Source organism: Myotis nattereri, assembly GCF_964212035.1.
Source record: "Myotis nattereri genome assembly, chromosome: 16".
In the NCBI taxonomy this organism is placed as follows: domain Eukaryota; kingdom Metazoa; phylum Chordata; class Mammalia; order Chiroptera; family Vespertilionidae; genus Myotis; species Myotis nattereri.
The window spans coordinates 2,922,889-2,949,202 of NC_138091.1; the positions used below are offsets into that span (position 1 = coordinate 2,922,889).

The following is a 26,314-nucleotide window of genomic DNA, read 5'->3' on the forward strand; positions in this document are numbered from 1 at the left end:
GAGAAAATACTGTGTATCTCTTTTCAAAGCTACTGAGATTTAATTTGTGACCTAACATATGGTCTATCCAGGAAAATGTCCCATGTGTACTGGAGAAGAATGTGTATGCTGCTGTTGGGTGGAATGTTCTGTGTCTGTTAGATCTAGTTCATTTATTAAGTTAAGCTCCCTATTTTCTTTCTTATCTTCTGTCTGCTTCTTCTATCCACTGTTGTGAGTGGGGTATTGAAACCGGCAATTATTATTGTAGAACTGTTTCTCTTTCAATTCTGTCAGTTTTTGCTTCATCATATATTTTGACTAGAGGTCTGGTGCACGAAATTCATGCACGGGCAGGGTCCCTAGGCCTAGCCAACGATCAGGGCTAATCAGGGCCTTCTGGCTGCCAGCTGGGGCCTCCCTTCCCTGGCTACCAGCTGCCGGCTGGGGCCTTCCTTAGTTCCACACCGACCCCTGGTGGTCAGTGCATATCATAGCAAGCAATCAGCCTCCTGGTCGAACTCCTGTGGGGACAATTTGCATATTAGGCTATCTTCTTGCTATATTTAGTTCTTCTTTGTCTTATAACTTTTTGGGGGTTTAAAGTCTACTTTATCTGATATTAGTATGACCAATTCTGCTCCCTTTTGGTGACTATTTCTAGAGAATACCTTTCTCCATCCTTTCACTTTCAACCTATTTGTGCCTTTGGATATCAAGTGAATCTCTTGTTGATGATATTTTGTTAGATAATTATGCCAGTCTTTGTCTTTTAATTGAAGAGTTTAATACATTTACATTTAAAGTAAATATTGATGAGGGACAAACTTCTGTCATGTTTTGTTTTCTATATGCTATATAGCTTTTTTGTCACTCATTTTCTGTACTCTTTTTTGTTAAATTTTTTTGTAGTAAAATGTTTTAATTTCCTTTTGTATATGTTCTATAGTTATTTTCTTTGTGGTTGCCATAAGAATTACATTTAACATCCTAAAAGTATAATATCTAATTTGAATTTCTAGCAGCTTAACTTCAATAACAAAAATTTTATAGCTCCATCCCTACGCCTTTTGTTTTTCTCACATGAAAGTTCTTAGTTTATTAATCTCATGAAAAATCTGCACAATCACCCCAGATCAAGTCATTGAAGAATCTTTACTCCTTCTGTTGTCCCATCTCCAGCTCAGTTTGCCAGCATAAACGTTGGCCATTGAAGTCCCCCTGGATGCCTTCATTCTGTTTTTGCGTTCCTTTCTGTTTTCTTTTCTTTTTTTTTTTTTTACTTTTTTTTTTTAAATATATTTTATTGATTTTTTACAGAGAGGAAGGGAGAGAGATAGAGAGCCAGAAACATCGATGAGAGAGAAACATCGATCAGCCGCCTCCTGCACACCCCCCACTGGGGATGTGCCCGCAACCCAGGCACATGCCCCCGACCGGAATCGAACCCGGGACCCCTCAGTCCGCAGGCCGACGCTCTATCCACTGAGCCAAACCGGTTTCGGCCCTTTCTGTTTTCTTGAGGTCTTCTTCTTCTTATACAGGTCATGTCTTGCAAGTCTATGTTTGGGTTCATTTTTCTTTGCATTATCCAAGGGATCATAAATCATGCCAAAGCCAGTTGTCTTGCCACCACCAAAATGGGTTCTGAATCCAAACACAAAGATGACATCTGGAGTGGTCTTATATATTTTGGCTAGTTTTCCCTAAATTTCTATCTTGGGTACTGTTGCCTTCCCAGGGTGAAGGATATCAAGGACCATTTGTTTCTGCTGAAGTAGACTGTTGGTCATGAACGTCCTAGTCCATATAGTTACTGTGTCATTCATGATAGAGTTTCATCCCCTTTTGGTTAATGATGTCACAAAATTACATCTTTCTACAGTGAAACCCACAAACATAAACTAATTCTTCTAAATGCATTAGTCTCCTAAATTATGTAGAAAACAAGACCTGCAGTTACAAATCAGTTACAGTAATATTAGCTTTTACATTACCAAGTTTTTCTTTGTTTTTTAAGTTGTAGAAAAAAGTAGTTACAAACTACTGTTACAATAATACTAGCTTATATATTGCCTATGCATTTACTTTCATTTAGATCTTCATATGTCTACATGGCTTTGAGATGCTGTCAACGTGAATGAATCATTTCACCTTGCAGTACTCTGTGAGCAGTTCTTGCTGGGCATGTCTAGCTGTCATCAACTACCTCACTTTTCATCTGGGAATGTCTTGACTTCTCCCTCACTATTAAGGACAGTTTTGCTGGATATACAACTCTTGGCTGACTTTTGTTGTCTTGTTTTAGCACTCTGAATATATTAGCCCAGTCCTCTGGTCTCCAAAGTTTCTGATGAGAAATCTGAAGACAATCTTATTGAGGAGTCCCTGTATGTAATAATTCACCTCTTCCTGCTTTCAAGACTTGCTCTCTTTTGAAAGTTTATGTTTCTTGGTATAGGTCCTTTAAAATCTTAATTGGAGTTTGTTCAGTTTCATGTATGTTTATATTTATATCTTTCATCAAATTGAAGAAGTTTTCAGCCATTTCTTCAAATATTCCCTTCCCCTTTCTCTTTCTGGGACTTCCATATGTATACTGGTCCTTTTGATTGTGTTCCATGGGTCTTTTAAGCTCTATTAGTTTTTCTTCAACCTTTTTTCTCTCTGTTTCTCAGCCTTGAAAATTTCAATAGTTTTATCTTCAAGTTCACTGATTCTTTTAATTGTTCAAATTGGCCCTTTAATCCTAGTAAATTTTTCATTGTAGTTTTCTGATCAAGAATTTCTTCTTGGTTTATTTTTACGGTTTTTTTTTGTCTGATATTTTCATTTTGTTCACACATTCTTTTCTTGATTTTCTCCACATCTTCCTTTAGTTCTTCCATCTTAAGACAATTGTTTTAGATCTTTGTCTAATATATTTGTCATTGTCTTTTTCTTAATGGACAGATTCTGTTTATTTTTTCATTTGAATGGGGCCATATGTTCCTATTTCTTTGTATGCCTTGTGATTTTTTTAAACACATCCAGTAATGTATTAACTGAAAATCAGATACTCCTCCCCAATGTTTTGTTGCTTTTTGTTTTGTTCAATTATTTTTATTGTTGTCAGCTGTCTCTTTGTCAAGAATAGGCCAGAGGTGTAAACTTGTTTTTCTCATGTCCTTCCTGAGTAAACAGTGGGTATGCAGCCACCTTCTAATTTCCCCCATATGCGTGGTTATGTTTGAATGTCAGTCTTTCATATCTGGCTCCTGAAAGGAGAAAAGCAAAAACTGAAGTGGGTGGAGGAGGGCACAGCCCATGAAGTTTCCCACTAGTCACTTCAGCTAGAGGAGGGGCTTGCAACAAGGGGAGAGGTGCAACAACAACGGCTGCCAATCTCTTTGCCTGCACCTTTGTGATCAGAAGTAGCAATCAGTGATGGGAGCACAGATCCCTAATAGTTAGGACAGGGTCTCTTTTACCATCCTAGCTCCCATGCTGTGTGCAAGCTGCTGAACACTGCCTGCCAGGCAGCTGGGGGTAGGGGAGGGGTAGCTGCTACTGTGCCAAGAGCTGAAATTGACCAAAATTAACCAGTTTACTAGTCTTTCCCTGGAAGTTGTAAGCCTTTAACAGACTCAAGTTCCAAAATAATTATATCATTACTGGTGTTATTTTAACCATATTTTCTGTGATTGATCCCAAAAAAACTTTAGTTATGCAACCATGTGGTCAATGTTATAAAAACACATGTTTATTGTTTCAATGTTCTTACATAACACCTCGCCATATACTTAGTCTTCATGTTGAATATAAACAAACAAAAACTAAACAAATCAGCAAAACTGCTGGAAGATCCCTCCAAACCATGAACCCTTATAAAAATGCAGAGAGGATGAGATGATCTTACCTTAAGTCCCCATGCTCTGAAGATTAACTGCAGCCACATGTGAGTGTGTAAGGAAGCAATAAAGACAAAGTGACGTGGAATCGCACAGAGCGAGCTGGGCAAGTCAAATGGCTCCAGGAACATTTCGGCAAAGTGTCATCTTTGTGTAACAAAGATCAGGGGCTTGACCTCAAACTATAGGGTAATTTCAGAGCAATACCAGGGCAGCATGGCCAGAAGACTTGGTAGTCACATGACTTCAGAACATGAGTTCCCAACGACCCACCGATGAGGAATACCTCCTCTTTACTCTGAAAGCCTGTCCCAGAGCCCTAACTCAAAACCAGGTTACTAAAAATGACTAAGGATCAGCACCTGTCTTGAAAATCCACAACCGTAGCAATACTACATGTGTGCATTTAATACCTGGAGAACTCTTGCTGCATTTCAAAACAGAAAGTTTTGAATGTTAACCTCAAGAGAAAGTTATGATATTTCGGCTAAAATACCCAGGTCAGGACTGGCCTAACGTGTCTTCCCTATAAAAGTTGAGATCTAAGTCCATGAGCAACAGGAGACACAGTTTCCTTCATCTTCTCTCACAGGGGTGCACTGGTGCAGGGGCCTGTCCTTGTCACAAGTCTCCCACGGTCCTCTTCAGGCTGGAGCAATGGAAACAGCTGGTGGGATGATCCCAAGAACTCACCACACCCAAATCCCCCACACAGGCATAGTTCAGCCCCAACAGTTTGCATGCCCTGCTCGGCCACAGCTCCGTGCCAGCAGTGCAGGATCGGACAGCCTATGACAGCCACCAGACACCCAATCTCTGAGTGCAATGGCAAAGATGGCCATCACCACTTCCCAGAAGGCATCCCACACTGACTTCCATGGTGGGTCAATTACGAGGCTCTGTGGCCGGGGGGCTCCGGACCGTGGACATGAGGTGGGACTTGTAGGTTTTGCTCAGGCCTGTCATCCAGAACTTGAGCAGTTTGACGTTGTCCTCCTCAGACGCTCCGAGGATACTCAGGAGCTTCTGTGTGTCCTCTTTGGGCCGACTGTCCACCTTGGTGAATTTGAAAAGGACCTTCACTTTGCTGCAGAAAACCAAACAAAACACTCAGATGCCACAGCACAATCACTGAGCTCTGGTCTGCAAGCAGAGCTGGAATTCAAACCCTCAGAAGGGACAGCACAGCAGGGCCGCAGACCACCTGCAACCTTAGGGTCTCTAGTTTGCCCATCAGTGACAGCCTTGGGTAGTATGGTTGGTGTATCAAAATGGAAAAAAAGGAGAAAAAATTTTTCCCCTTAAATTCATGAAAGAATTCGGTTGATCCTAAGCTTCGCTGTATTATTTGAAATCAGGATAATGTTTTACTAATTAAATTTGACAAAAAATTACTAAGAAGGCAGGAGGAAATAAAGTAACTTGCTTCAGTAAAACAGAAATACCTATTTATCTGACTTTCAGATTTTTAAAGTTAATTAAGCAGCAAAAATAAATGCTTCCCTTGGAGGCAGGTGTCACCCCTGTCTCATAGAGGAGCAGCCTGCAGCTTGGGGCACCAGGTCATTTGCATGGTGTCACCCAGCCAATATATTCGTAGAAGAGCTGGTGATTGAACTCGCTCTTAACTGCTCTCCGGTAGCCACAGCCTCACCTCCTTCTCTGAAAACAGCTTCTGGTTCTCCTTAGCAGACACATTGCTGCCGGCAATCCAGCCCTCTCATCAGCAATGAACGCCCCAGGAGTGCAGTGGCCAGTACTTACTTCATCCATTCTTCTTTGAGGCAGATGAGGCACTGGTCAACCACATCCACAGACAGATTCTGGTTGGTTAGAGCAGCTTCCATCTTATTCAGAATGGTAGGGCCCACTGGGAACAGGGAGGGGCACAGCAGGCGGGGGAGGAGGGTCAGCCCAGGAGGGGAGGCGCACTCCCTCTCCCAATCTCATGGTGCAGGCGCCGCCCAGAAGCACCCACCTCGGTCTGCAGCCACAGCACTCCCACTGGTCACCACGAACTCGTACTTGCTCAGAGACTGGTCGTCCTCACACCCAGCCGGGGGGAGGCTGGAGGGAGCGGCTGTGTGGACCTCCACTACGACAGCAAATTCTGCAGCAATACAAACACACTGCTCCCGGGAGTGTCCTCCACTCGGCAGCAAGCCCACCTCTGCCTGCTGTTCAAATCACCTGATCACCCAGGGATAACCCGTCTCCGGAGATGAACACTTGGGCATTTAAAACTTTCTGTGGTTTATTTGTACACAGTTAAGGTTTAACTTTGTTAGACTAACACCATATTATTTTATAATAATGCTAATTATATATCTCAATTTCCATACTACTAAACAGCCCTATGACTGCTAGAGAGAGGTGCCAAAATTCCCCCATTCTGTAGACAGGGAAACGGACTCAGAAGCCACGTGACTCGCCTGAAGCCACTAGAAGTGGTAAGACTTTAAGCCCATCCTGAAACCTGAGCCTGCGTTCTGAATCGGACCCAGGACAGAGGCCCAGGCTCGGTGCTGAATGGAGGCTGCTCAGGGCTGCGGAGGGCAGCCGCTCTGCCACTGCCCCGCCCACCACCCGAGCGCAGGGCTGCCCCTCGTCGGTGTTGGAAGCCCCGGCCGCCTTGGCAGCTGCGGTGGCACCCAGGCTGACTCCTGAGCTTCCTAAACCAAAAGTGAGGGGTGCTGATTAGCTTCTTGGTAGTAAGCTTGCGGGCGCGGAGGGCGGAGCCGGCTGAGCAATGGATGTGGAAGATGCAAATAAAAGGGGAGCATCTGAGATCATGCTCCCCAGCATGTCCTCAGTTTGGGCTCAAATAAGCTCTTGTTTTAAAAAAGACATGTAAAAGGAAGAAACACTTGGAGGGAACAAGGAAGTGTGACAGAACATGAGAGAGCAAAGGAGCCCACGAGACGCATGGACCATGAAGGCGGCTGTCGCAGCCCAGCAAGCCCCCAGCGCAGCGGCATCCCTGACTCACCTGCCCAGACGCAACGACAGTCCTTTGACAGCCACTGGCTGTTCCCACTCCCAGACTGCGGCCTGCCCGCGACTGAGAGCCACGCCCTGTAAGCCACCCTGACGATGAGGCTGCCAGTCCATCCTCCCCCGTTGTAAAGGCAGAAGGCAAAGGCCCAGGAGCACGGGGAAAGCTGGTCCTGCAGTGGGGGGCCCGGTCCCCAGGCCGGCAGGCGGCGTTCTCGAACGCACAGCGAAGGCCCGGCCCACGTCTAAGCCCTGGGCGCTGGGCCTCAGGTGAGGAGAGCACGCACCTGAGGAGAGCACGTGGGTGGGGATCTGCACGTGGGGGCTGAGCCCCAGGAAGTTGCAGCGGTAGGCCTCCTCGTACTGGCTGCTGTAAGGGATGACACGCACACAGCCCACGGGCAGCATGGTCTGGAGAGGAGAGAGAGACTCAGAACCCACAGCAGATGGAACAGCCTGGCCCTGCCTGTCTCCATCACCCACCTCCCAGGACCCTCCACAGCGCCGTCCGAAGTCTCCCTCCTCCCAGGAGGCGTCCCTGGTCACTCAGCCCCCTGGGTGTCCCCTGGCCATTGGTCAGGTGTAACTCGTGCTGCCTCTTGCTTTATGGTGCTAATTCCTATATAATTCTTGTATTGCTCAGACAGCGGTCTCTTCCCGCACCCAACAAAGAGACTCCATGCTTTCTGAGAGATTGTCATATTCACTTTGTGCCTCACAGGCCTACGCAGCAGACGGCAGGCATTCACACTTTCTAGTGACTTAAACACATGAGCGCCAAACCTGGGCCGTGGCACCCATCGCACCTCTGGGATGGGACAGCGTGCTGCCCCTGCACCACCCCCATCGGACTGTTGTGCAGAGGCAGTGCGGCGACCCAGGGCTGCTGCCACAGCAGCTGTGATCACCCCATGGCTTCTGCAAGTGACTCAGGGGATGAGGACGGGAGAGAGTGTCATTAGTTCTCAATCTATCAGGAAGCACAGACTCCTTCCACTAGAAATAAAAGCCATAAATAACTGTCATTTTTAATAGTGGAGGGAAACACGGATCTCAGGAAGGAGCATCAGTGCACCCTAACAATCACACCCAACAAATACTGTCCTGCTATAGAACAAGGAAGGACAGAAGACACCCTTACCCGGAGAACTTCAAACGCTGACAGGACAAGGTCTGTGTCCCTGCTTTTCCAGATCACCTGGTTCCCCATGAGAACGTGCCAGGCCAACATGCGAAAAGACGAGGCACCCAGGACCTGAAAAACAGAGCTCGGTGCTCTCTGCCCTGAATGTGCATTCTGTCCAACGGATGCTACTTGTGTGTCCATCTAGAACCTTCTCTGTACAGTAAAGGAAGGCAGGTCAGAGAAGCCGCCACTTAGCTTCTCGGGGAGGCTGACTGGCTTGCCCAGGTCAGAAGGCAGACAGTAGTCCCCAGATTTGTACCTAAAATCAGATCCTAAAACTCTTGCACATTTTTATAAAATCTTTTTCTCATTTTCATTTTCAAAGCCTTGAAGCAGAAAAAGTATTAGCAACATTTACCTTCTCTGGCTACACACTTTACTTTGCTGAACCACTTGAAAGCAAGTGGCAGGTATCAGGGCACTGCAGGCCCAGGAAGAGCAGGGGTCTCCACAGCCCTCACTCCACATCCAGACGCCGCCGATGTGGCAAACCCAGCATCCAGAGTCAGCCTGCTCCAGCCAGCGCTCCTCCCACCAGGCCTGTCCCCGCCACGCTGCTCCCCGCCCTGCCCACACTGGTCTCATCCAGACCAGCCCCTGCCCCCCGTTTTTAATCTTCTCAAGGATATGCTGTTTGTTTTAGTTACTGCTTTTGTAGAGAGAGAAATATGCTGTTTCACTGGTGGATTCCTGCATGTGCCCTGACGGGCATGGACCCGCAGCCACCAAGGAGGTTGGTGGTCACTCCTCACCACCCGTCCCTGCGGGTCTTGAACACCATGAGCCCCAAGGACCAAGTGTGCTGGAGGGGACGAGGGGGTGGGGACGCGGCTCTGGCCCTCTGCTGCCTACCTGTCTCATGTGCCGAAGGGACTGAAAGACGGACAGCTTTCGGGGCTGCCAGCTCTCACAGTCGGAGAGCGAGGAGGAACCTGTGGGGCATTTGGTCAGCTCCCGCCCCTCCGCACCCTCTGGCAAGACAGAGGCTTTTTCCTCTTCAGCCTCCGAGTTGTCCCAGCTTTCTGATTCCTCTTCTAAATCTGCAGGACGGACAACAAAGACAGCTATGAAGCCTGCCGCCCCCTGGACTCCCCCACTTCCTGGCTGCGATGGTCTCCTTGTGTGACCACTTCAGCCCAAGGCCCCTCATGGTTAAGCTACTAGAGGCCGTGGATTGCTGATTGGGGCCAGCCATCTCCACTACTCTTTACTGTTGTTAATTTTCACCCGAGGACATTTTTCCCATTGATATTTAGAGAGCAGAATGGAGGGGGTAGGAGGAGAGAGAAACACATCGATGTCAGAGACACATTGATTGGTTGCCTCCCACACACACCGACCAGGGCTGGGGATGGAACCTGCAACCCAGGTACGTGCTCTTGATGGGGAATCAAACCCATGACCCTCCATGCACAGGCCGAAGCTCTATCCACTGAGCGCACCGGCAGGCCTATACTTCTCTTACCCCATGAGCCTTGCGGTGAGGGCCCAGAGCCTCACTGCGTTGCCAGGCACCTGCAGAACTGCGCGGTTCCCACAGGGGAAAGGTCACGCAAACGGCACGGAGGACAGAGCCTGGCTGCCTGAGCTCCTCCACGGCCAGGACTACTCCAGGGACCTCCTCACCTCCTCACCCTTTCACCCTCAATACTATCCTCCTCATTTTAAAGATAAAGAAATGTCTATTATTTCAATTAGTCTTCATACAATCCTCACCTGGTGAGGCCCTCGGGGAGGGCTGTGCCCAGCACATGGAACAGAGCAGAAGGCAGGCCCTGCAGATGGGTCAGCCGCCCCCAGAGCCTGTGCTCTGAGCCTCCTGTGACCAGAACACAGACCAGGATGGGACAGAAGCCTGGAAGGTTGTCCAGATGCACGGGGCTCTCTGTGCAAGGAACTCTCACCACCTTCACTAGCCTGGAAACTTACAATCACTACAATAATGGACACTCTAGGGCCAGCCTGGCCATGACTGCAAAGTTTTCTCTATTTGCTTTTCTCTACTCAGGAGAGGGTTTGCGTGCAAGCATGTGGAAGTCACCTGACTGCAGGAGGGGCCTTGCGACAGCTCCAGTGTTTTAAGGTCAATTATCTGCCATTGCAGCACACCAGCACGGCTAGCAACAAGCTACACACACACCACAGTCGGATCTACCCACCACGCCGCTGAGACTGTAGACCTCAAACATCAGGCGAAGGCCCTCTGGAGGAAAGCACAGCCGGGCGGGACCAGGGGTTCCCGGGGAGTTCCTGAGCGCACGGGCCCTGCGCCCAGACACGAAGAGCTGACCCCACACCTGAGAGGACGGCCCAGACAGTGAAGCGGGAACCGCCGCCCTTGATGGGAACCCTGGCCCGGCGGCTGCACAGCTCTGTGCTGCTAGCGAGCAGAGTACGAGAATCTGGAGAGGCTAAGCACTTGGTTAACGATAAAACAGGGACAAGAAAGCTTCCCATCGGCCAATCCTTACACAGCCCGACAGGGGCTTTTCCCGGCTGCCTGGGTCACAGACGCTCCTGGACTGTCCAGGAGGATGAGACAGGAAATCAAGACAGGAGCACATGGGCTAAAGGGCAAGCCTCTCTGAGAGGCTCCTCGTGGGCTTACCCCAGGGCCCCCGGTCAGCTCTCTGCCAGCCTGGAGGAGGCCGCTGGCTGGGATGGCCCCAAGGCCGCGTAGGCAGAGGGCGCCCCCGCTTACCCGCGAGCTTCTCCATCTGGACCAAGGTGTCCTCGGTGGGCGCGCCCTCCAGGAGCTTCTCCGTCAGCCGGCTGCCGCACGCCTTCAGGAGCCTGAGAACAGAGCCCTCATGTCTCTCGTCAGGAGAAAGCTGAACCCGAAGCCCCTCAAGCCTCTCGCTCTAACCCCCAGTTTATAGAAAACGGCGCAAAAGAAACCAATGGCCCAGCTCCCCCAACAAAAGGCACAGGAAAAGCAGGGCAGGAGACACGATTCCAGATAAGAGATTTACAACAATCCACACACTGCGTGTGACCCAATTCAAAAGTCACTTGTGAGGGAAAGTGAATGTGGACTGGGCTGGATGGTACTAAGAAATTAGTCCATTTTGTCGGATATGATCATGGTTTTGCAGCTGAAATGATACAATTGACATCTGCTGTAAAAAACTCTAGAAAAATGTGAGGGGCACATGAAAAAGCAGATGCTGACAGCTGCCAAAGCTGGACGACAGGGATGCCGCGTGCACGGTGCTATTAATTCTACTCTGAGCCGCTTAGAAACGTCCCACATAGAAGTGACCTTTAAGAGCCAGGGGCGATGGATGTGGGAGGTGGGATTCGCAGGTCTTGGGAGCTGCACCCGAGGCCCCCCCTCTGAGCTCCTCGCCCACCAAGACCTTAGACAATGAGCCCTAGATTTCGCACTGACCGCACAGGAGTGAGAATGTGGGGGGGTCTTTGGAGGATCTTGTAATGGAGGGACTGAAACAATCGATGGCCAGAGGACAAACAGTCGTCATTTCAAATACATCACAAATCCATGGACGCTCCTCCCTTCCAAAGCGGAAGACTAACCCTCTCCTCCACCGAGGCTGGCCTCGGGGACACAGCACATTCCTAACAAACAGCGGGACACAGCCGTGTGGGCTGCGGCCGGTCAAGACCTTGCGTATCCCACCCCCTGCTCTCCTTGGCCGCTCACTCTGAGGGAAGTCAGCTGGTCTGTCCGCACCGCGGGGGCTGAGGCCTCTGCCCACAGCCAACACCCCCGTGCCAGCCCCGTGAGGGAGCCAAGCCGGATGGCGGAAACCTCCTTAGAACCTGAGCCAGACTGGCCAGCTAAGCCTCTCTCCACTCCTGACCCACGGAAGGTGTGGGGGGTAAATGCTCATCACTGGCTACAAAGAAGGGAGAAGATCCCTTGTCTTGGAATGCAACTATCTTTTTTTAAAAAATGTATTTCTACTGATTTCAGAGAGAAGGAAAAGGGAGGGATAGAAGCATCAATGAGGAGAGAGAATTACTGACTGGCTGCCTCCTGCACACCCCCCACTGGGGATCGGGGGTGTGTGTCCTGACTGGGAATTGAACCGTGGCCTCCTGGTTCATAGGCAGACGCTCAACCACGAGCCACAGCGGCCGGGCCTAGCTTTTTTTTCGAGGACGTTTATTAAGGCTGGGGACAGCAAAACAAAGGGCCTAGGAAAGAAGCAACTGGAGAGGGACTCGCTGGGGAAAGGCGTCTCAGCTGGGCTGCTTGGGCTCAGTAAGAAGTCCGAGAAAAGGGGGACTGAGGACAGGGCCAGCGGTTAGCCTGAAACGAGCTGGGAGCAGCCACTGCCCACTGGCCCCTGGCTGCAAGTCTCCTGGGGGCCCTTAGAGTTTAGGAAGGGCGCCTGTGGGGAAGAAGAGGGAAGGGAAAGGCACAGGCGTGCTCCTGGGAGGGAGTGTGCACGCTGGGACTAGCATTCAGAAACATCACTGGGAAGGGAGCTCTACAGGACACGTCTCAGGGAGAACCGGGTCCAGGTCAGTGCTCAGTACACTGCATACCAGGGAGGCACCAACACTGCTCTCCCCGAAGCCTCCCCTGCTCTCTCCAGAGCTGCTGAAAGGCTGCGGCCTCCTTACCACGCGAAGGAGGTGTGCAGGCACGCCCAGAGGTTGTCATCGCTGGTCAAGGAGGTGAGCGACCGGGCGGCGTTGCCGTTCCTCTGGTGCAGGAACGGGGTGAAGGCTGTGTTCATCCTCTGGGCGCGCTGTGGGCACCCGAACTGCTCTGCCTCAAACACCTGCAACGCAGAGGAGGGAGCCCTGTACCCGAGCACAGCAGCCAAGCAGCCTGGGCTCCCAGCCAGCATCCCGATGCTGCCCTGAAGCCTGTCCCCACCCCACGCAGAGCACAGAGCGCCAGTCTCGTGATTCCGACAGAAGGGTCTGCTCCCCGGCTGTCGGGACACCCCTGCCTCTCCTACGAAGGCCTTCTGGGGCGCTGGAGAGACACTGAGGCAGCAGGCGTGCTCACGGCCACGACTGTCATGCTCCACATCTGTCCAGTCCTCCCAGTCCAGGCACATGGAGGGCTCATCACACAGAGCATGTGGGAGGACACATGACCAGCACCCTCACTTCCCTCCAGCAGGCAAACAAGCAGCATGGCTGTCGGGACCCTACAACAAGCAGATCCCCCCAGTCCCTGCAATGGACAAGCAACCTGAGCCAGAGAAAAACTTGCCAGGCATCACTTGGCCAGCCCTGAGGTGCAAGGCCAGCTGGGGGTGGCGGGTCTGCAGCCTGGTCAGTGACCAGGCCTTTGCAATGGAGGCCAGAGGACAAAGACATCAGAGGAAGCCAGGTCTGACTGCAGCCAAGAAGCCAGAGCTGAACCAGACCAGGACATCAGAGACCAGAAAAGCAACCGGACTGACTGGCCGACTGCCGGGCCTCCGGCCACAACTCCGACCCTGAGGCCAGGAAACGACAATTCACTGGCAGACAGAGCAGCCACGGCAGGACCACCGCGCACACCCCGCCGCCCGCTCCCCCATCGGGGCCACCTTGAGCGCCTTGCCCTGGAGCTCATCGATGATCCCGCGGATCTTCCCGAGCAGGAAGGGCCAGGAGTTGATGAGGTAGATGCGGTCCATCATGATGGTGATGATGCTGTACCAGCGCTGGAAGCCGCGGGCCAGGCTGTCTTTGATGAAGAAGGTGTGGCTGAACACAAACCCGTGCTGCTCGTCCCCAAAGAAGATAGGGCCTTCGCGGCCAGGGCAGACCTGCGCCAAAGACAGTCCTCGCCTTGCTTCCAGGACAGAGTCAGCCTCCCGCTCAGATTCCCTTTCTGCACTCATCAGCCACGTTAATCACAGGGAAGGAAAGAGGAGGGACTGGGAGGAAAACTGCTCCCATCTCCTCCTGGGACCCAGCTGATTGTAATCATGGAGTGCAAGGGCCAGCCCAGTAGGCTCATTACATTTCCTACCTTGAGCCCTAAGTAACTCCTACACAAATAAACCTACCCCAGACCCCTATCTGCCAACATCCCTCTAAACGCACTGGAGAGCGGCAGGTGAGACAGCCACTGCAGAGCCCATGTGATAAACGTGCTGCATTTGTAGGAGGACTCGGGGCCCATGACAGCCATGCTCCCTGTACACACAACCCCTTCGGGCATGATCGCCTGCCAGCTAGCAGGTTAGGAGCAGAATAGCAAGAGGCGGGAAAGAGCCAAAGGTGGGCACAGGGAACAGTAAGTGAGCCCTGAGAGTGGGGCTCGGGGGTCTGACCAGGGGGGCACAGTGACAGGAAGTCTCAGTTACTGGATATGAATTCTCCCTGAGAGATAAAACCTGAAAGCTAAGACTGAACCGCAGCAGCAGCAGCCACGCAGCTTACAGACACTGGCGCCCCCTTCAGGAGGGTCTGAGCGCACGTGATGACTGACGGGTAAACTGCATGCCCAGCAATATCCCGTACCTTACAAATGTGTCCGTTAAGATGAACAAATAACCAAAGTTTGGTGCTTCAAGTGATAAGTTAGCAGCCACTAGCCCAGCACAGTGTGTTTTGGATTGTGGAGAAGGGGTCCCTGTAGCCGTCCCCCCCCCCAACCCCCGCCTGGCTCAGGGTCTGCCTGTGGCTTCTCTATAGGACTGACTCCTGTCTTCCTTCCCATAGCCCCCTGGGCCTGTTCAGGGAATCCTGGGGTACATGAGATCCCCCAAAACAGCCACCCCTCCCACACCGCAGTGCCCACCTCACAGCTCAGGCTGCGCACGCAGGCCTGGCGGACAATGCTGAAGAGCTGGGGGTGGCTGGGGTGCTGATGGCTGACATATTTAATCGAAGTCTCTTTATCGTGGCTCAGGTACCCGGGATGCCCCACAGCAAGTGACCGGCAGCCCTGCCCACGAGAAGGAAAAGAAAACCAGTTAGTCGGGAAGCAGGCACCATGCTTTCTGGCCCTGTGCAGAGCTGAAGTGGAGACTCCATACAGTCCTAACTGCATGCCAGTTATACTTCCCTGAGGATTTCGCTGTTTCCTGATGAGGACACCCAGGATGCAAAGACCACAAAGGTTTCACAGGGTACGAGTAACAGATCCAATATACTGAGCGCTTACATAGCAGGTGTTAAGAAAGCTCTACGGCCCTGGCCCGTGTTCTCAGTGGTTAGAGAGTCAGCCCACGCACCAAAGGGCATGTACCTGGGTTGCAGGTTCAATCCCCAGCCCCAGTCAGGGCATGTGGTAGAGGCAACCAATCGATGTGTCTCTCTCACTTCGATGTTTCTCTTCCCCATCCCTTCCACTCTCTCTAAAAATCAATGGGAAAAATATCCTTGGGTGAGGATTAACAACAACAAAAAGCTCCACACACATTATCTCTTTAATGCAAAGACCAGCCTTATGAGAAAATTAGTGAGACTGCCCATCATACAGAAGGGACAACTGAGGCTCACAGCTGCGAGTGGCGCACAGTGCGCTGTGCTGGCATCTGTCCTTGGTGTTGACACAGCCACTTGGCAGGAGTCTCAGGAAGAGGCCACAGGTATCAGCATCAGTGTGAGCCAGAATCCAACACTGCCTCTGATGGCAGGGCCCAACCCAGGTCCCTCACGTGAAGAAGTGACCTGGTGAGGGAACTTAAACTCCGCTTCCCAGAGCTCACAAAGCAGCACACAGGAGCCCCAAGACCCCGCGAGGAGGAAGCGCCGAGAACACCAGCCAGAGAGAATCGGAGCCTGGGATGGGCCAATGTGGACACGAGTGTGAACAGAGCGTGTGGTGGGGAGGCTGAACGGCAAATGGGATGGTGGTGGCGACAGTCTGCTGGGACAGGGCGGGTGGAAAGGCTGAGGCTAGGATGAAGGGAAAGAGCTAGAAGGACATAAAAGCAGCCAACTCCCTCCATGGAGAACGGTCTGCACACACCACTGGAGCCCACACTCCTGGGAGGCCCATCCACGGCACCACAGCCCCTGCGGCCCCCGGGAGGCCTCCAGCACAAGCGTCCTGGAGGGAGAGAAACGGCCCAGCCCCCGACACTTGCCTCGCACATGTCCGACTTCTTGGGTCCTGGGCTGCTGGACTCCGTGCTGGCCCCTTCCGCTGGGCTGTGCGTGCAGATGCCACTGCTCATCTGGATGCCACCCTCCTCCTCCTCGGCCTGCTCCCCCTGGCCAGGGCTGTCCCCAGCCCCCTTCGGAAGAGGGGCATGCAGAACCTCCGTGCAAAAGAGAGTGCGGGGGCCGTGGAGCTCACAGAAGTGGCAGAGGGCGACGATGGCATTCATGGTGCCCTGGAGACAGCACGGCCTGTGATGGGGAGGAGGGAAGGCCATCAGCTGCCTGTGGGCTCACACCACACACCTGCCAGCAACTCTGGAGCCTGGGACTGGGCAGGTATCGCCAGGGGCCTCCCACCGGGCAGAGGTGGCCACTCACCAGCCGAGCACCTATCCAGTGCCAGCACTGTCCTTGGTGCAGGGAGAACAAGACAATCCCTGCCCACGAGGAGTTACAGCCAACAGGAGGGAAAAGATACTTCGGCGATCACATAGACAGCCCTTCAGTCAGAGTGCTGAGCGGGCCTCGAGGCCACAGCACAGAGGGCAGTGCCGAGGGAGCTCAGCCTCAGGGGAGGAGGGGCATGTGAGCAGCTGCCTCCCCTGCACGATGCGCTCGGAGGGCCTGCACAGGGGTCCTGGCCGAGCCGCACCAGAGAGGGATGTGGTCTCGACAAGGGCTCCTCAGCAAGCCCTGAAGGAACAGCGGGCAGGGAGCCAGGGGCTGAGGCGGGCACGGCTGGGGGCTGAGTGTTGGCAAAGCTGAGGGAACAAGGGCAGAAAACCAGGAGGAAGAAGATGTTAGGGACCTTTCATGCCATGGCAAGACCCTGAACTTCTCTGGCAGAGATCAGAGCTTTTGCTGGGTTCTGCTGAGAAACATGATAAACATGAACTCTGAGTCGTGCCTGCGAAGTCTCCCAGGGGAGATGGTGACGGCAGAGGGAGCACGGGCTAGAGCTGAGCAGGGGGTCAGTCTGGTGGGGCCAGGGGCACCTCAATGGGGCCCAGAGCCCTCCCAGAGCCTCGATGTGAAAGGAGGGAGAGCTGGACACAGTGACAGATAATGGCAGGCAGTGAGGTGAACTCCAGTGTCACCTGGAGACCAAGTGAGCACCGTGGGAATCGTGAGGAGCAGAGGCCGGGGGGGGGGGGGGAGGCCGCGGAGGGTGGGCCCAGCACACAGCGGAGGGCTGGGCTTGGGCAGCTTGTTCATCTTAAGGGAGGGGAGCGGGATGTGAGTGCAGACAGTGTCCGCTAGTCGGTAGAACCAGGCAAGGCTGTAAAGTAGGAGCGTGTCCCCTGGGCTGGCAGGCAGAGGCGGTTTGGAAAGGAGAATACAGGCGCAAAGGCACGGAGGAGGGACAGTGACGGCGGCTGACAGCACGTGTGTGACGCGGGGGGTGGGGCTGAAAGACAGCAGCCGTGAGCCGGCACTGAGAGTGAACACACTGGAGGCACGTGCCTCCGTCCGTCCCTCACCAGCCACCTGTCAGGTGTCCCCCAGCGGCTGCGCTCACAGTGCAGACCACGGACCATTCCCACCGTCCCGGCAAGTTCTGCCAGGAAGCCTCGCTCAGAACAATCGAGGAAACATCCAGGTTCCTGAATGAGACTGAGGGGTGGACACTGCCAGGTTCTAAACCCTCTCTCCCACCCCCACTACAAGCCAAAGAAGGTGGGCAGCCTCTGTCCTCATGCACGTGTAGGCAAGGGCATGTCCACAGCCTGGCCACAACAGGGCCTGCCTGGGACATGAACCTACAGGGAAGCAAAGCCTCAGCGTGTGAACATGCACAGCGGGGGGCGGGGGGGGGAGTCCCCTGGGAGGGTGCCCCATGGGGGGCTGCGTCCTCAACACCCCTCCTGAGGTGCCCCTGATGTGCCTCCGAGCAGCCCCTGCTGTGGCTCTGCTCTGGCCATCAACCCCGCAGCTGCCACCACGTCCGCAGTCCTTGTCCTGGAGGCAGGGGCTGGGCTCAGTGGGTGGGGGCAGCAGACACTGGGAGGGAGAGTCAGCTGGTCCGACAGCGCATCAGGCTCAGACACGGACACAGGGTGCTGGCAGGTGTGGGAGCCAGGGCCCTGTGTTTCCGGGGAGTGGGCAGCAGGAGAGGAGACGGAGGACACTCAGTGGGAAGCCTCGAGTTACAAGCCTGGACTACAGTATCAGAGCAGCTGAAGAGAAAGGTCCCAAGCACTCCTCACAGCCTTGGCCTGACTCCCTCCTCACCAGTCAGCCTCTGCGTGCGTGTCCCCTGCCAGGAACGGCACCCCTCATCCGCCCACCCAGAAAAGCCGCCACTTCTCCCCTCCCACCTCCCCACTCTCTCCCCTCCCTGCACGAGCATTCCCATGTGAAGAGGCCTGGTCGTGTCCACAAAGTTCCCGACACATTAATAATTTAGGATAAAGTGACTTAGAAGCTGCCCACAGGATGTGGAGGATCATTGAGGGCAACAACCAGCAGGAAAGGCTCAACAACACAACCATGGGGAACACCAAGAGCCTAGTGTCATGGGAACCAAATAAACTGAATTTAAATAGAGTCCACATGACTGACTATAGTGAAGTCAAAGGAAACAATGGTTTAAAAATTCATTGTGGGGACAACATGAAATTTACAACATCCATATCATAGGGATACCAGAAGGAGAAGAAAGCAAGCAAGAGATAGAGAATGTGTTTGAAAAAATGACAGAAAACTTCCTGAGCCCAGTGAAGAAAAAAGTCACACAAATTCAGGAGGCACAGAGAGTCCCATACAAGATTAAACCCAAAGAGATTCATGCCCAAACACAGCACAAAATGTCAATAAAATAAAATAAATAAATAAATGGCCAAAATTAAACACAAAGAGAGAATCTTGAAGGCAACAAGAGAAAGTCAGTTACCTACAAGGGAGTTCCTATTTGACTCAGCTGATTTCTCAGCAGAAACACTTCCGGCCAGAAGGGATTGGCATGAAAGTATTAAGAGTGATGAAAAGCAAGGACCTGAATCCAAGATTGCTCTATCCAGCAAGGCTATCATTTAAAATAGAATGTGAAATAAAAAGCTTTCCAAACAAAAGAAGACTAAAAGAGTTCATTACCACCAAACCAGCATTGCAAAAAATGCTAAAGGAACTACTTTACGAAGAAATTGAGAAAGGATCATGGGCACTGGGAAAATAGCAATAAATATATATCAATAATAAATAACCTTAAATGTAAATGGATTAAAGGCTCCAATCAAAAGACACAGGGTAGCCAAATAGATAAGAAACACGACCCATACATATGCTGTCTACAAGTGTTCCACCACAGAACAAAAGATACACACAGGCTAAAAGTGAAGGGATAGAAAAAAATGTACCATGCAAATAGAAACGAAAAAAAGCTGGGGTAGCAATACTTCTATCTGACAAAACAGACTTCAGAAACAAAGGCCATAAAAGAAACAAGGTCAGACATCTCTCACAGCAATATTTTTGCAGATATGTCTCCGAGGGCAAGGGAAACTCAGGAAAAGATAAACAAATGGAACTACATCAAATTAAAAAGCTTCTGCACAGCAAAAGAAACCATCAGCAAAATGAAAAGAGAACCCACTGTGTGGGAGAACATATTTGGCAATGATACATCTGATAAGGGGTTAATTTCCAAAATATATAAAGAACTTACACAACTCAACACTAGGGAAAAGCCCTGGTCGGTTGCTCAGTGGTTAGAGCACTGGCCTGCAGAGAAGGATTGAGGGTTCAATTCCTGATCAAGGGCATGTACCTAGGTTGCAGCTTCCCCAGCCCCAGTAAAGGTGCACATGGGAGGCAGGCAATCAATGTGTCTCTCAGACGATATATTTCTCTCTCTTTTTCTCTCCCTCCTCCCTCCCTTCCACTCTCTAGAAATCAATGGAAAAGTATCCTCGGTTGAGGATTTAAAAAGAAAAATTGGGTAAAGGACCTGAATAGACATTTCTCTAAAGAGGACATACAGATGGCCAATAGACATAAAAAAATGCTCAACGTCACTAATCATCGGAGAGATGCAAATTACAACCATAAAGAGGTGTCCAGCTGGGGTGGCGCAGCGATTGAGCGTTGGCCTATGAATCAGGAGGTCACGGTTCAATTCCCAGGCAGGGTACACGGCCGGGTTATGGGCTCCATCCCCAGTGTGGGGTGTGCAGGGGGATAGCCAATCAATGATACTCTCTCATCACTGATGTTTCAATCTCTCTCGCTCTCCCTTCCTCTCTGAAATCAATAGAAATATGTATTTCTGAAAACTACAAAGAGGTATCACCTCATACCTGTCAGAATGGATACTATTAATAAACCAACAAACAAGTGCTGGCAGGATTCGGAGAAGAGGGAACCCGAGTGCACTGCGGGTGGGAATGCAGGCTGTGCAGCCACGGTGGAGAACAGTATGGAGTTTCCTCAAAACATTCAAAATGGAACTGCCTTTTGACCCAGTGACCCCACTTCTGGGAATACATCCTAAGAAACCAGAAACACCATCAGAAAGAATGTGTGCACTCCTGTGTTCATAGCAGCACAATATACAACTAGAGGCCTGGTGCACAGAATAAAAAGCGGTGGTACATTTACACATGGAGTACGACTTGGCCGTGAAAAAGAAGCCTTACGGTTTGTAATAACATGGAAGGACCGGAGACTATTCTGCAGGTGCAATCAGCCGGTGGAGAAAGGCAGCTACTCTGTGATCTCACTAATAAAATAAGCCGAGGAACAAAATGGCAGCGGAGCACGGTCCCATGGAGCAGACTGGACCGTGCCCGGGTGGGGAGTGACTGGATAAGGAACACATGCCCACCCATGGACACAGACAGGAATGGGGCCAAGTCCAGGAGGGGGGCGGGAGCATGGAGGTGGGCAACGCGGGGCAGGGGGACTCCTGCAATAATATCAACATGAAAAAATGCTTGGCTTTTTAAAAAAAATCCGGTGTGGAAGAGGGGGTGAGCAACCACTGATGGACTAGGAACCCCGGGGAGGCCACGCCCTCCGGAGGGCCCAGCGGGGAGGCGCCGTGTTGGGGGGGGGGCATAGGGGGGGACACAGAGGCAGCCGGTGGCCAAGGCCCGTCCCGCAGCGCGGGAGGCACAGGCGCCGTCCGGCGTGGACGGAGCGCGCAGGCCACCTCCACACGGTCCGCGAGGACGGTGCGGCCACACTCAGAGCTCATCCTGAGAGCAGGGGGCTCAGCCGGCCGGTCGCAGCCAACCGCGACCAGAGCACCAGCGAGGGTCCGGGGTCCCAGCCGCCGGTCCGGTCGCCGCGGCACCTCCCGGGCCGCGCACACACAGGTGTCGCCGCACATCCCGGAGACGGAGAGCCAGCCCTCTCCCCTCCCCGCCGGGGCTTAGGGGGCCGCGGCCCTGGAGCAGGGCTCCCCACGTCACACTCACCGGGAGTCGCCGGGCACCGGCCTCCCTGAGGGACTCGGGGCCCCCTCTGACGTCACCACCCCCGTGGCCCGCACTCGGCGGCGAGTTCAGGGCGGTCCAGGGCCGGCCCTCCTCGCTCTGCAGGGGGCCGAGCACACCAACGCCTCCTTCCCAGCAGCTCCCGATCCCGGCGGGTCCCTCTGCCCGCCCCCCGGGCCGAGCAGCCACGCCCCACGCCCCAAGCCCAGCCGCAGCCGGAACCGCCCCCGGGGCGCCTCCCGAGCCCCGCGCAGGGGGACATCGCCGGAGCCCCTCCCGCGGTGCCGCCCGGACCTGCGAGCAGCGGGGCGCGGCGTCCCTCCTGCGCCCTGGCGTCGGCCCGACCGGGAGGCGACTCCTGACCCGCGGCCTCCGGGGCCAGCGACGGCCTCAGCCACGAGGGACACGGCCCGGCCAGGCCGCGGGGAGGAGGGTGCCCGCCGCCCGCTCGCCAGGAGGAGTCGAGGCGGGGCCTCCTGTCACCTGAGGCCGCGGGAGGAGTCACCCGCTCCCGACCCCGGCGGGCGGGCGGCCTCCCCGTGGAGCAGCGACCCCCGCCTCCTCCGTCCCCGCCCATGAACCACCAACCCCCAAAAGGCTACCGGCGCCAACGTGACCCAGCGGACGGTTCCCCGCTGCCTCGCTCACTCCCCGAGGCCGCTTGCCTTTCGGCGGCGATCGATCCTCCGGCCGCACCAGGAAGGGGGCGCTGGCTCGGGCTGCGCGCCCCCGGGCCTCGGGTCACCGACCGACCCCGCCCCGCCCTCCTCGCGGCCCTCGGCCCCGACCACGAACCCCCGCCCCACGCACCTGCGGTCCGCTCGTCCCCTCCCGACTGTCCCGCGCCGGGCGCACTTCACGCCTCCGCCGAGGGCCCCACCCACGCTCGGGCCTCCGTCCGCACGGTCACCGCCGCGAGCCGGACTCAGCCGGCGGGCAGCACCGCCCGGGCCGCACTCAGCCGCCGAGCACCTGACAGCTCGCCCTCTCCCGTGGCCGCCCAGCGCCCTCAGCCGAGCGTCTCGGGCGCCTGACTCGGCCGGGGCCGCACCACCCGCCCGGGCCGCGGAGGGGCGCACGGGCCGCACCACTGCCCAGGCCTCGGAGGGGCGCACGGGCCGCACCACCTCCCCGGGCCGCGGAGGGGCGCACGGGCCGCACCACCTCCCCGGGCCGCGGAGGGGCGCGCGTCCGGCAACTCCGAATCTGGCCGGGAACCTGAAGCCCTGCCCACCTTGCTCGGTCGCCCCCTGTTCCTCGCCCCCCAACCAAGAAGTATGAAATGGTTCAATCCGTACCGGTGGGCCTATTGGAGGAAACCATTCCAAGAGGGGAAAATACTTAAATTTTTTAAAGAAACGAACACATTTTCAAGAGCTTTGATGGAAGATATAGCCGTTCTAGGGCTCCCGGTCCACATCGAGGACGAAAGGAAACAACATCGCGACGTTATAAAAAGCACTGTAATTTCTCGGAAAAACTGGGTTTTAAGCCACTGGTTTTTATTAAGTTGCCGGTGAGCCAGTCTTGGGGGGGGGGGGGGGGTGAAAGGGGCAGGTGGGGGCGTGGCCGCGGGGCGGTGGGGGCGTGGCCGCGGGCCGGGGAGGGCGCCTCAGAGAGCGCCTGGGGGCGCAGTGCCTGGGGCGGGCGGTGCCCTGAGTGTTGGGCGCCCGTGCGCAGCCCTCAGTAGAGGGGGAGTCAGTGTCTCTGGTCGCCGAGGTCACTTTCGCTTTGGTTCCGTGTGTTGCCGAGCAGAGGCCTGGAGAAGAGGACACTGCGCTGCCCTGGCCCTGCCCGCGGGCGACCAGGAGCAGGGGCCCAGCTGCCGGCCCGCAGCCCTTGCAGGTTCCTTATTCCCACCAACCAGCCCTCTCGGTAGCGGGCCGCACAGGCTTTTACGAGCTGGGCCGAGGAGGCAGATAACAAGGAATGTGATCCATACATACTGGTAAGTCACAGGAGACCCGGTGCATGACACCCGCGCCCTGGGGGGCGGCCCTGAGCCCCAGCCCCTGAGCCCTCAGGGGACGCCCGCCTGCGGCTTAGGCCCGCGCCGGGAGAAGTGATTGCCGCCAACAGGCAAACAACCCCGGAGAGTGAGCGAGCGGGGAGCGGGCCTAAGCCGCAGGCGGGCGTCCCCTGAGGGGCCCTTAGCGCTGTCGGGAGCCCGCCACCACTGCTGCAACTGCCAGCTGTCAACCCGGCTTCTGGCTGAGCGGGCTCCCCCTGTGGGAGTGCACTGGCCACCAGGGGCCTGCGTGGAGTGACTGCCGCCTGGTGGTCAGTGCACATCATAGCGACCGGTGGTTCCACCATTTGGTCGAGTTGCATATTCGTCTTTTATTATATAGGAGACTAGTGACCCATCTCACGAAATCCCCGAGACCCAGGACCCCTCCCCCCCTCCCCCCTTCCACGTGGGACCTTACCTAACGCTCTGGGCACAGACCCCTGCACCTGCTACTGAGGTGAGGTTCATGCCAGCGGCCATCTTGGCTACACCCGCCTATGCCTCGCACCCCTCACGGTCCGTCATTTTGCTTACTCACCTTAAGCCACCCTTCCGCCCAACACCTTAAGCCACCCTGGCCACGCCCCCTAAGGGCACCTGGGCTTTGCTCAGAGCCTCTTCCACAGCCAAGCGCCTGCGCTCCCTTGGCCCCGCCCCTGTCCTCCCCCTGGGTCCAAACCTCCTTCTAGCAGGACTTTCTTCCTGAGCCTCTGAGGGCAGCAAAGCCTCTCCCGACCGACCGGGCACACCTGGCGTACAGAGCTCTGTGACCCCCCCCCCCCCCATTGGTGTTCACTCTCCTGCTGCTGACTCCACATCTGTCCCTTGTTACCAAATCCCCGCTTTTTAAAAAAATATATATTTTATTGATTTTTTACAGAGAGGAAGGGAGAGGGATAGAGAGTTAGAAACATCGATCAGCTGCCTCCTGCACATCTCCTACTGGGGATGTGCCTGCAACCAAGGTACATGCCCTTGACCGGAACCGAACCTGGGACCCTTCAGTCCACAGGCCGACGCTCTATCCCCTGAGCCAAACTGGCCAGGGCCCATTCCCCACTTTTAACTCTAGTAATTCCTGTGCGTGAGTTTACCCTCCCGCAATCTCTGGGCTAGGCCACGGCACGCCCCTACCCACAGGGCCACCTGCGCGCCTTCCCACAGTTCCAGGCTCTGCTTCAGGTCTGAGCAGTACGCCCCGGGATGGCCCTGAGTCCTGGGGCCCCGGAACCACACGAAGCGGGTGCCAGCCCCGCCCCCGCTGCCCCACCCCCACTGTGCTTGACGGCGTGAGTGTTAACTTGCATATTACCTCTTTATTATAGAGGATAATACAAGGGTAAGCCTTCCTGCACTCACAGCTGTAGGCCTGCTTTGGCCCACCTGCGTATTTTGTCGTAAGTCACAAGACTGAAGCAGACAATGGCAGGAGCCCCATAAGGATGCACTGGCTTGCATTTCTCTTCTATTTTGGTATCAAGAAAGCAGACTTGAGTTGTATTGAGTTTGCATAATGCCTGGAAAGCCTTAGACCCCTGTATGGCAGTGCCTTTCCAATTTCTATAACAAAACACTTCTAACATTTGTCAAAGTGAAGAGGTTTCACCCTGAAAACAGCCACAGCAGCCCTGGCTGGTGTACTCAGTGGTTAGAGCATCACCCACTAAGGGTTGCGGGTTCAATTCCCGGTCAAGGGCACGTACCTCAGTTGCAGAGTTGATCCCCAGCCCGGTTGGGCACATGCAGAGTCTTTCTTACATCGATGTTTCTCTCTCTCCCCCTCGCTCCCCCCGCTTTTCCACTGTCCCTGAAAATCTATGAAAAAATGTCCTCAGCTGAGGATTAACAACAACAACAGAAAATGGCCACAGCAGCAATTGAGTACAAATCTGATTGGGCTCCACACTTAGTAAGCAAAGAACTTATAAAACTACAAGCAGATTAATTAGTTACCATGACCGATTTTATTTTATTTTTTATAGTAAACGGTGGAAATTTATCGAGAAACAAGCACAGACTCCCACATGGGGAGGGGAAAGAGTCCCATCATGACTAATGTTATTTAACGAGGAGACTAATATCACTTTTTCCGTAAAAATCCAATTATATATTTTATTGCATCAATTAATGTGAGGTCTGATCAAATAATTCAAGGGACACCCCGCCTCTGGGAATGACCTTTAGACCGCTTCCCAACAGACATTCCCTTTTGCTTAGCACTTGCTACGACCACATCCTCTTGCTAAAACCATTATCTCTCTCCTCAGGACCCGCCCAGAGAATTCTCTGCCTAGGGTCCTTTAAAACCTCTGACTCTCAGTCTTTGGGGGCTGGTGCCATTTTGGGGCTCAGCCCATTTGGTTTTCCAAATGACCTAATAAATTCATAATTCTTCACTCCTTCTGGCCTTGTACGTTCCTCCTTCAGCGACCCTAACATTTGGTGCTGAAACCTGGGAGGGTTCCACGGGGATGGGGGGCCATTGCCCCAGCTTCGGTCACCCCGAGTTTGCTACTTGGAGAGCTGTAGGCAGCGGCAGCTCGACCTGGGCTTACCTCCGAATCCTCCTCGGGTGACTCGACTGCCGGCCTCAATCAGGCCTCCCTCCCTTACGGGCCCTCCTGAACCAGCCGAGGAGGACGCGGATGGGGAATCGCTCCTCCTCCATCGCTGGCCCTCCATCCCACACCGGCCCGTCTCCTCTAGGTGAGGACGTCCCACAATTCCCCTCGTCTCGGGTCCTCTGCCCACTCTCTCTCACTGACTTCTTGAAAGTCTCTCGTCTCAA

At 54.0% G+C, this 26,314-nt stretch overlaps 1 protein-coding gene across 2 annotated transcripts; it reads right to left on the reverse strand.

The window, feature by feature from the left end:
* Positions 1–1,996: 1,996 nt before the first annotated feature.
* Positions 1,997–22,546, reverse strand: FLCN (folliculin). Of its 2 annotated transcripts, XR_013997022.1 has the most exons (13): positions 22,326–22,520; positions 16,065–16,329; positions 14,771–14,917; positions 13,569–13,790; positions 12,643–12,803; positions 10,751–10,842; positions 8,902–9,089; positions 8,005–8,118; positions 7,151–7,274; positions 5,848–5,979; positions 5,634–5,739; positions 3,878–4,956; positions 1,997–3,236 (listed from the first exon to the last, which is right to left on the reverse strand). XR_013997022.1 is itself a non-coding variant. In XM_081110752.1 (12 exons), exons 2-12 carry the CDS (start codon positions 16,305–16,307, stop codon positions 4,755–4,757), a joined length of 1,731 nt encoding a protein of 576 aa, XP_080966878.1. In that variant the 5' UTR covers positions 16,308–16,329; positions 22,326–22,546; the 3' UTR covers positions 3,700–4,754. The 2 variants fall into 2 exon arrangements, 1 of the variants encoding a protein (XP_080966878.1); XM_081110752.1 differs by lacking the exon at positions 1,997–3,236 and having other exon boundaries at positions 3,700–4,956; positions 22,326–22,546.
* Positions 22,547–26,314: the final 3,768 nt, after the last annotated feature.

Excerpts from the sequence above, each read along its gene's own strand:
- FLCN (XM_081110752.1), bottom strand. The coding sequence starts at position 16,307 with ATGAATGCCATCGTCGCCCTCTGCCACTTCTGTGAGCTCCACGGCCCC. Across the intron at positions 5,980-7,150 it reads CACCCACGTGCTCTCCTCAG|AATTTGCTGTCGTAGTGGAG; the intron begins GTGCGTGCTCTC and ends GTATTGCTGCAG. Across the intron at positions 4,957-5,633 it reads CTCAAAGAAGAATGGATGAA|CAAAGTGAAGGTCCTTTTCA; the intron begins GTAAGTACTGGC and ends GGTTTTCTGCAG.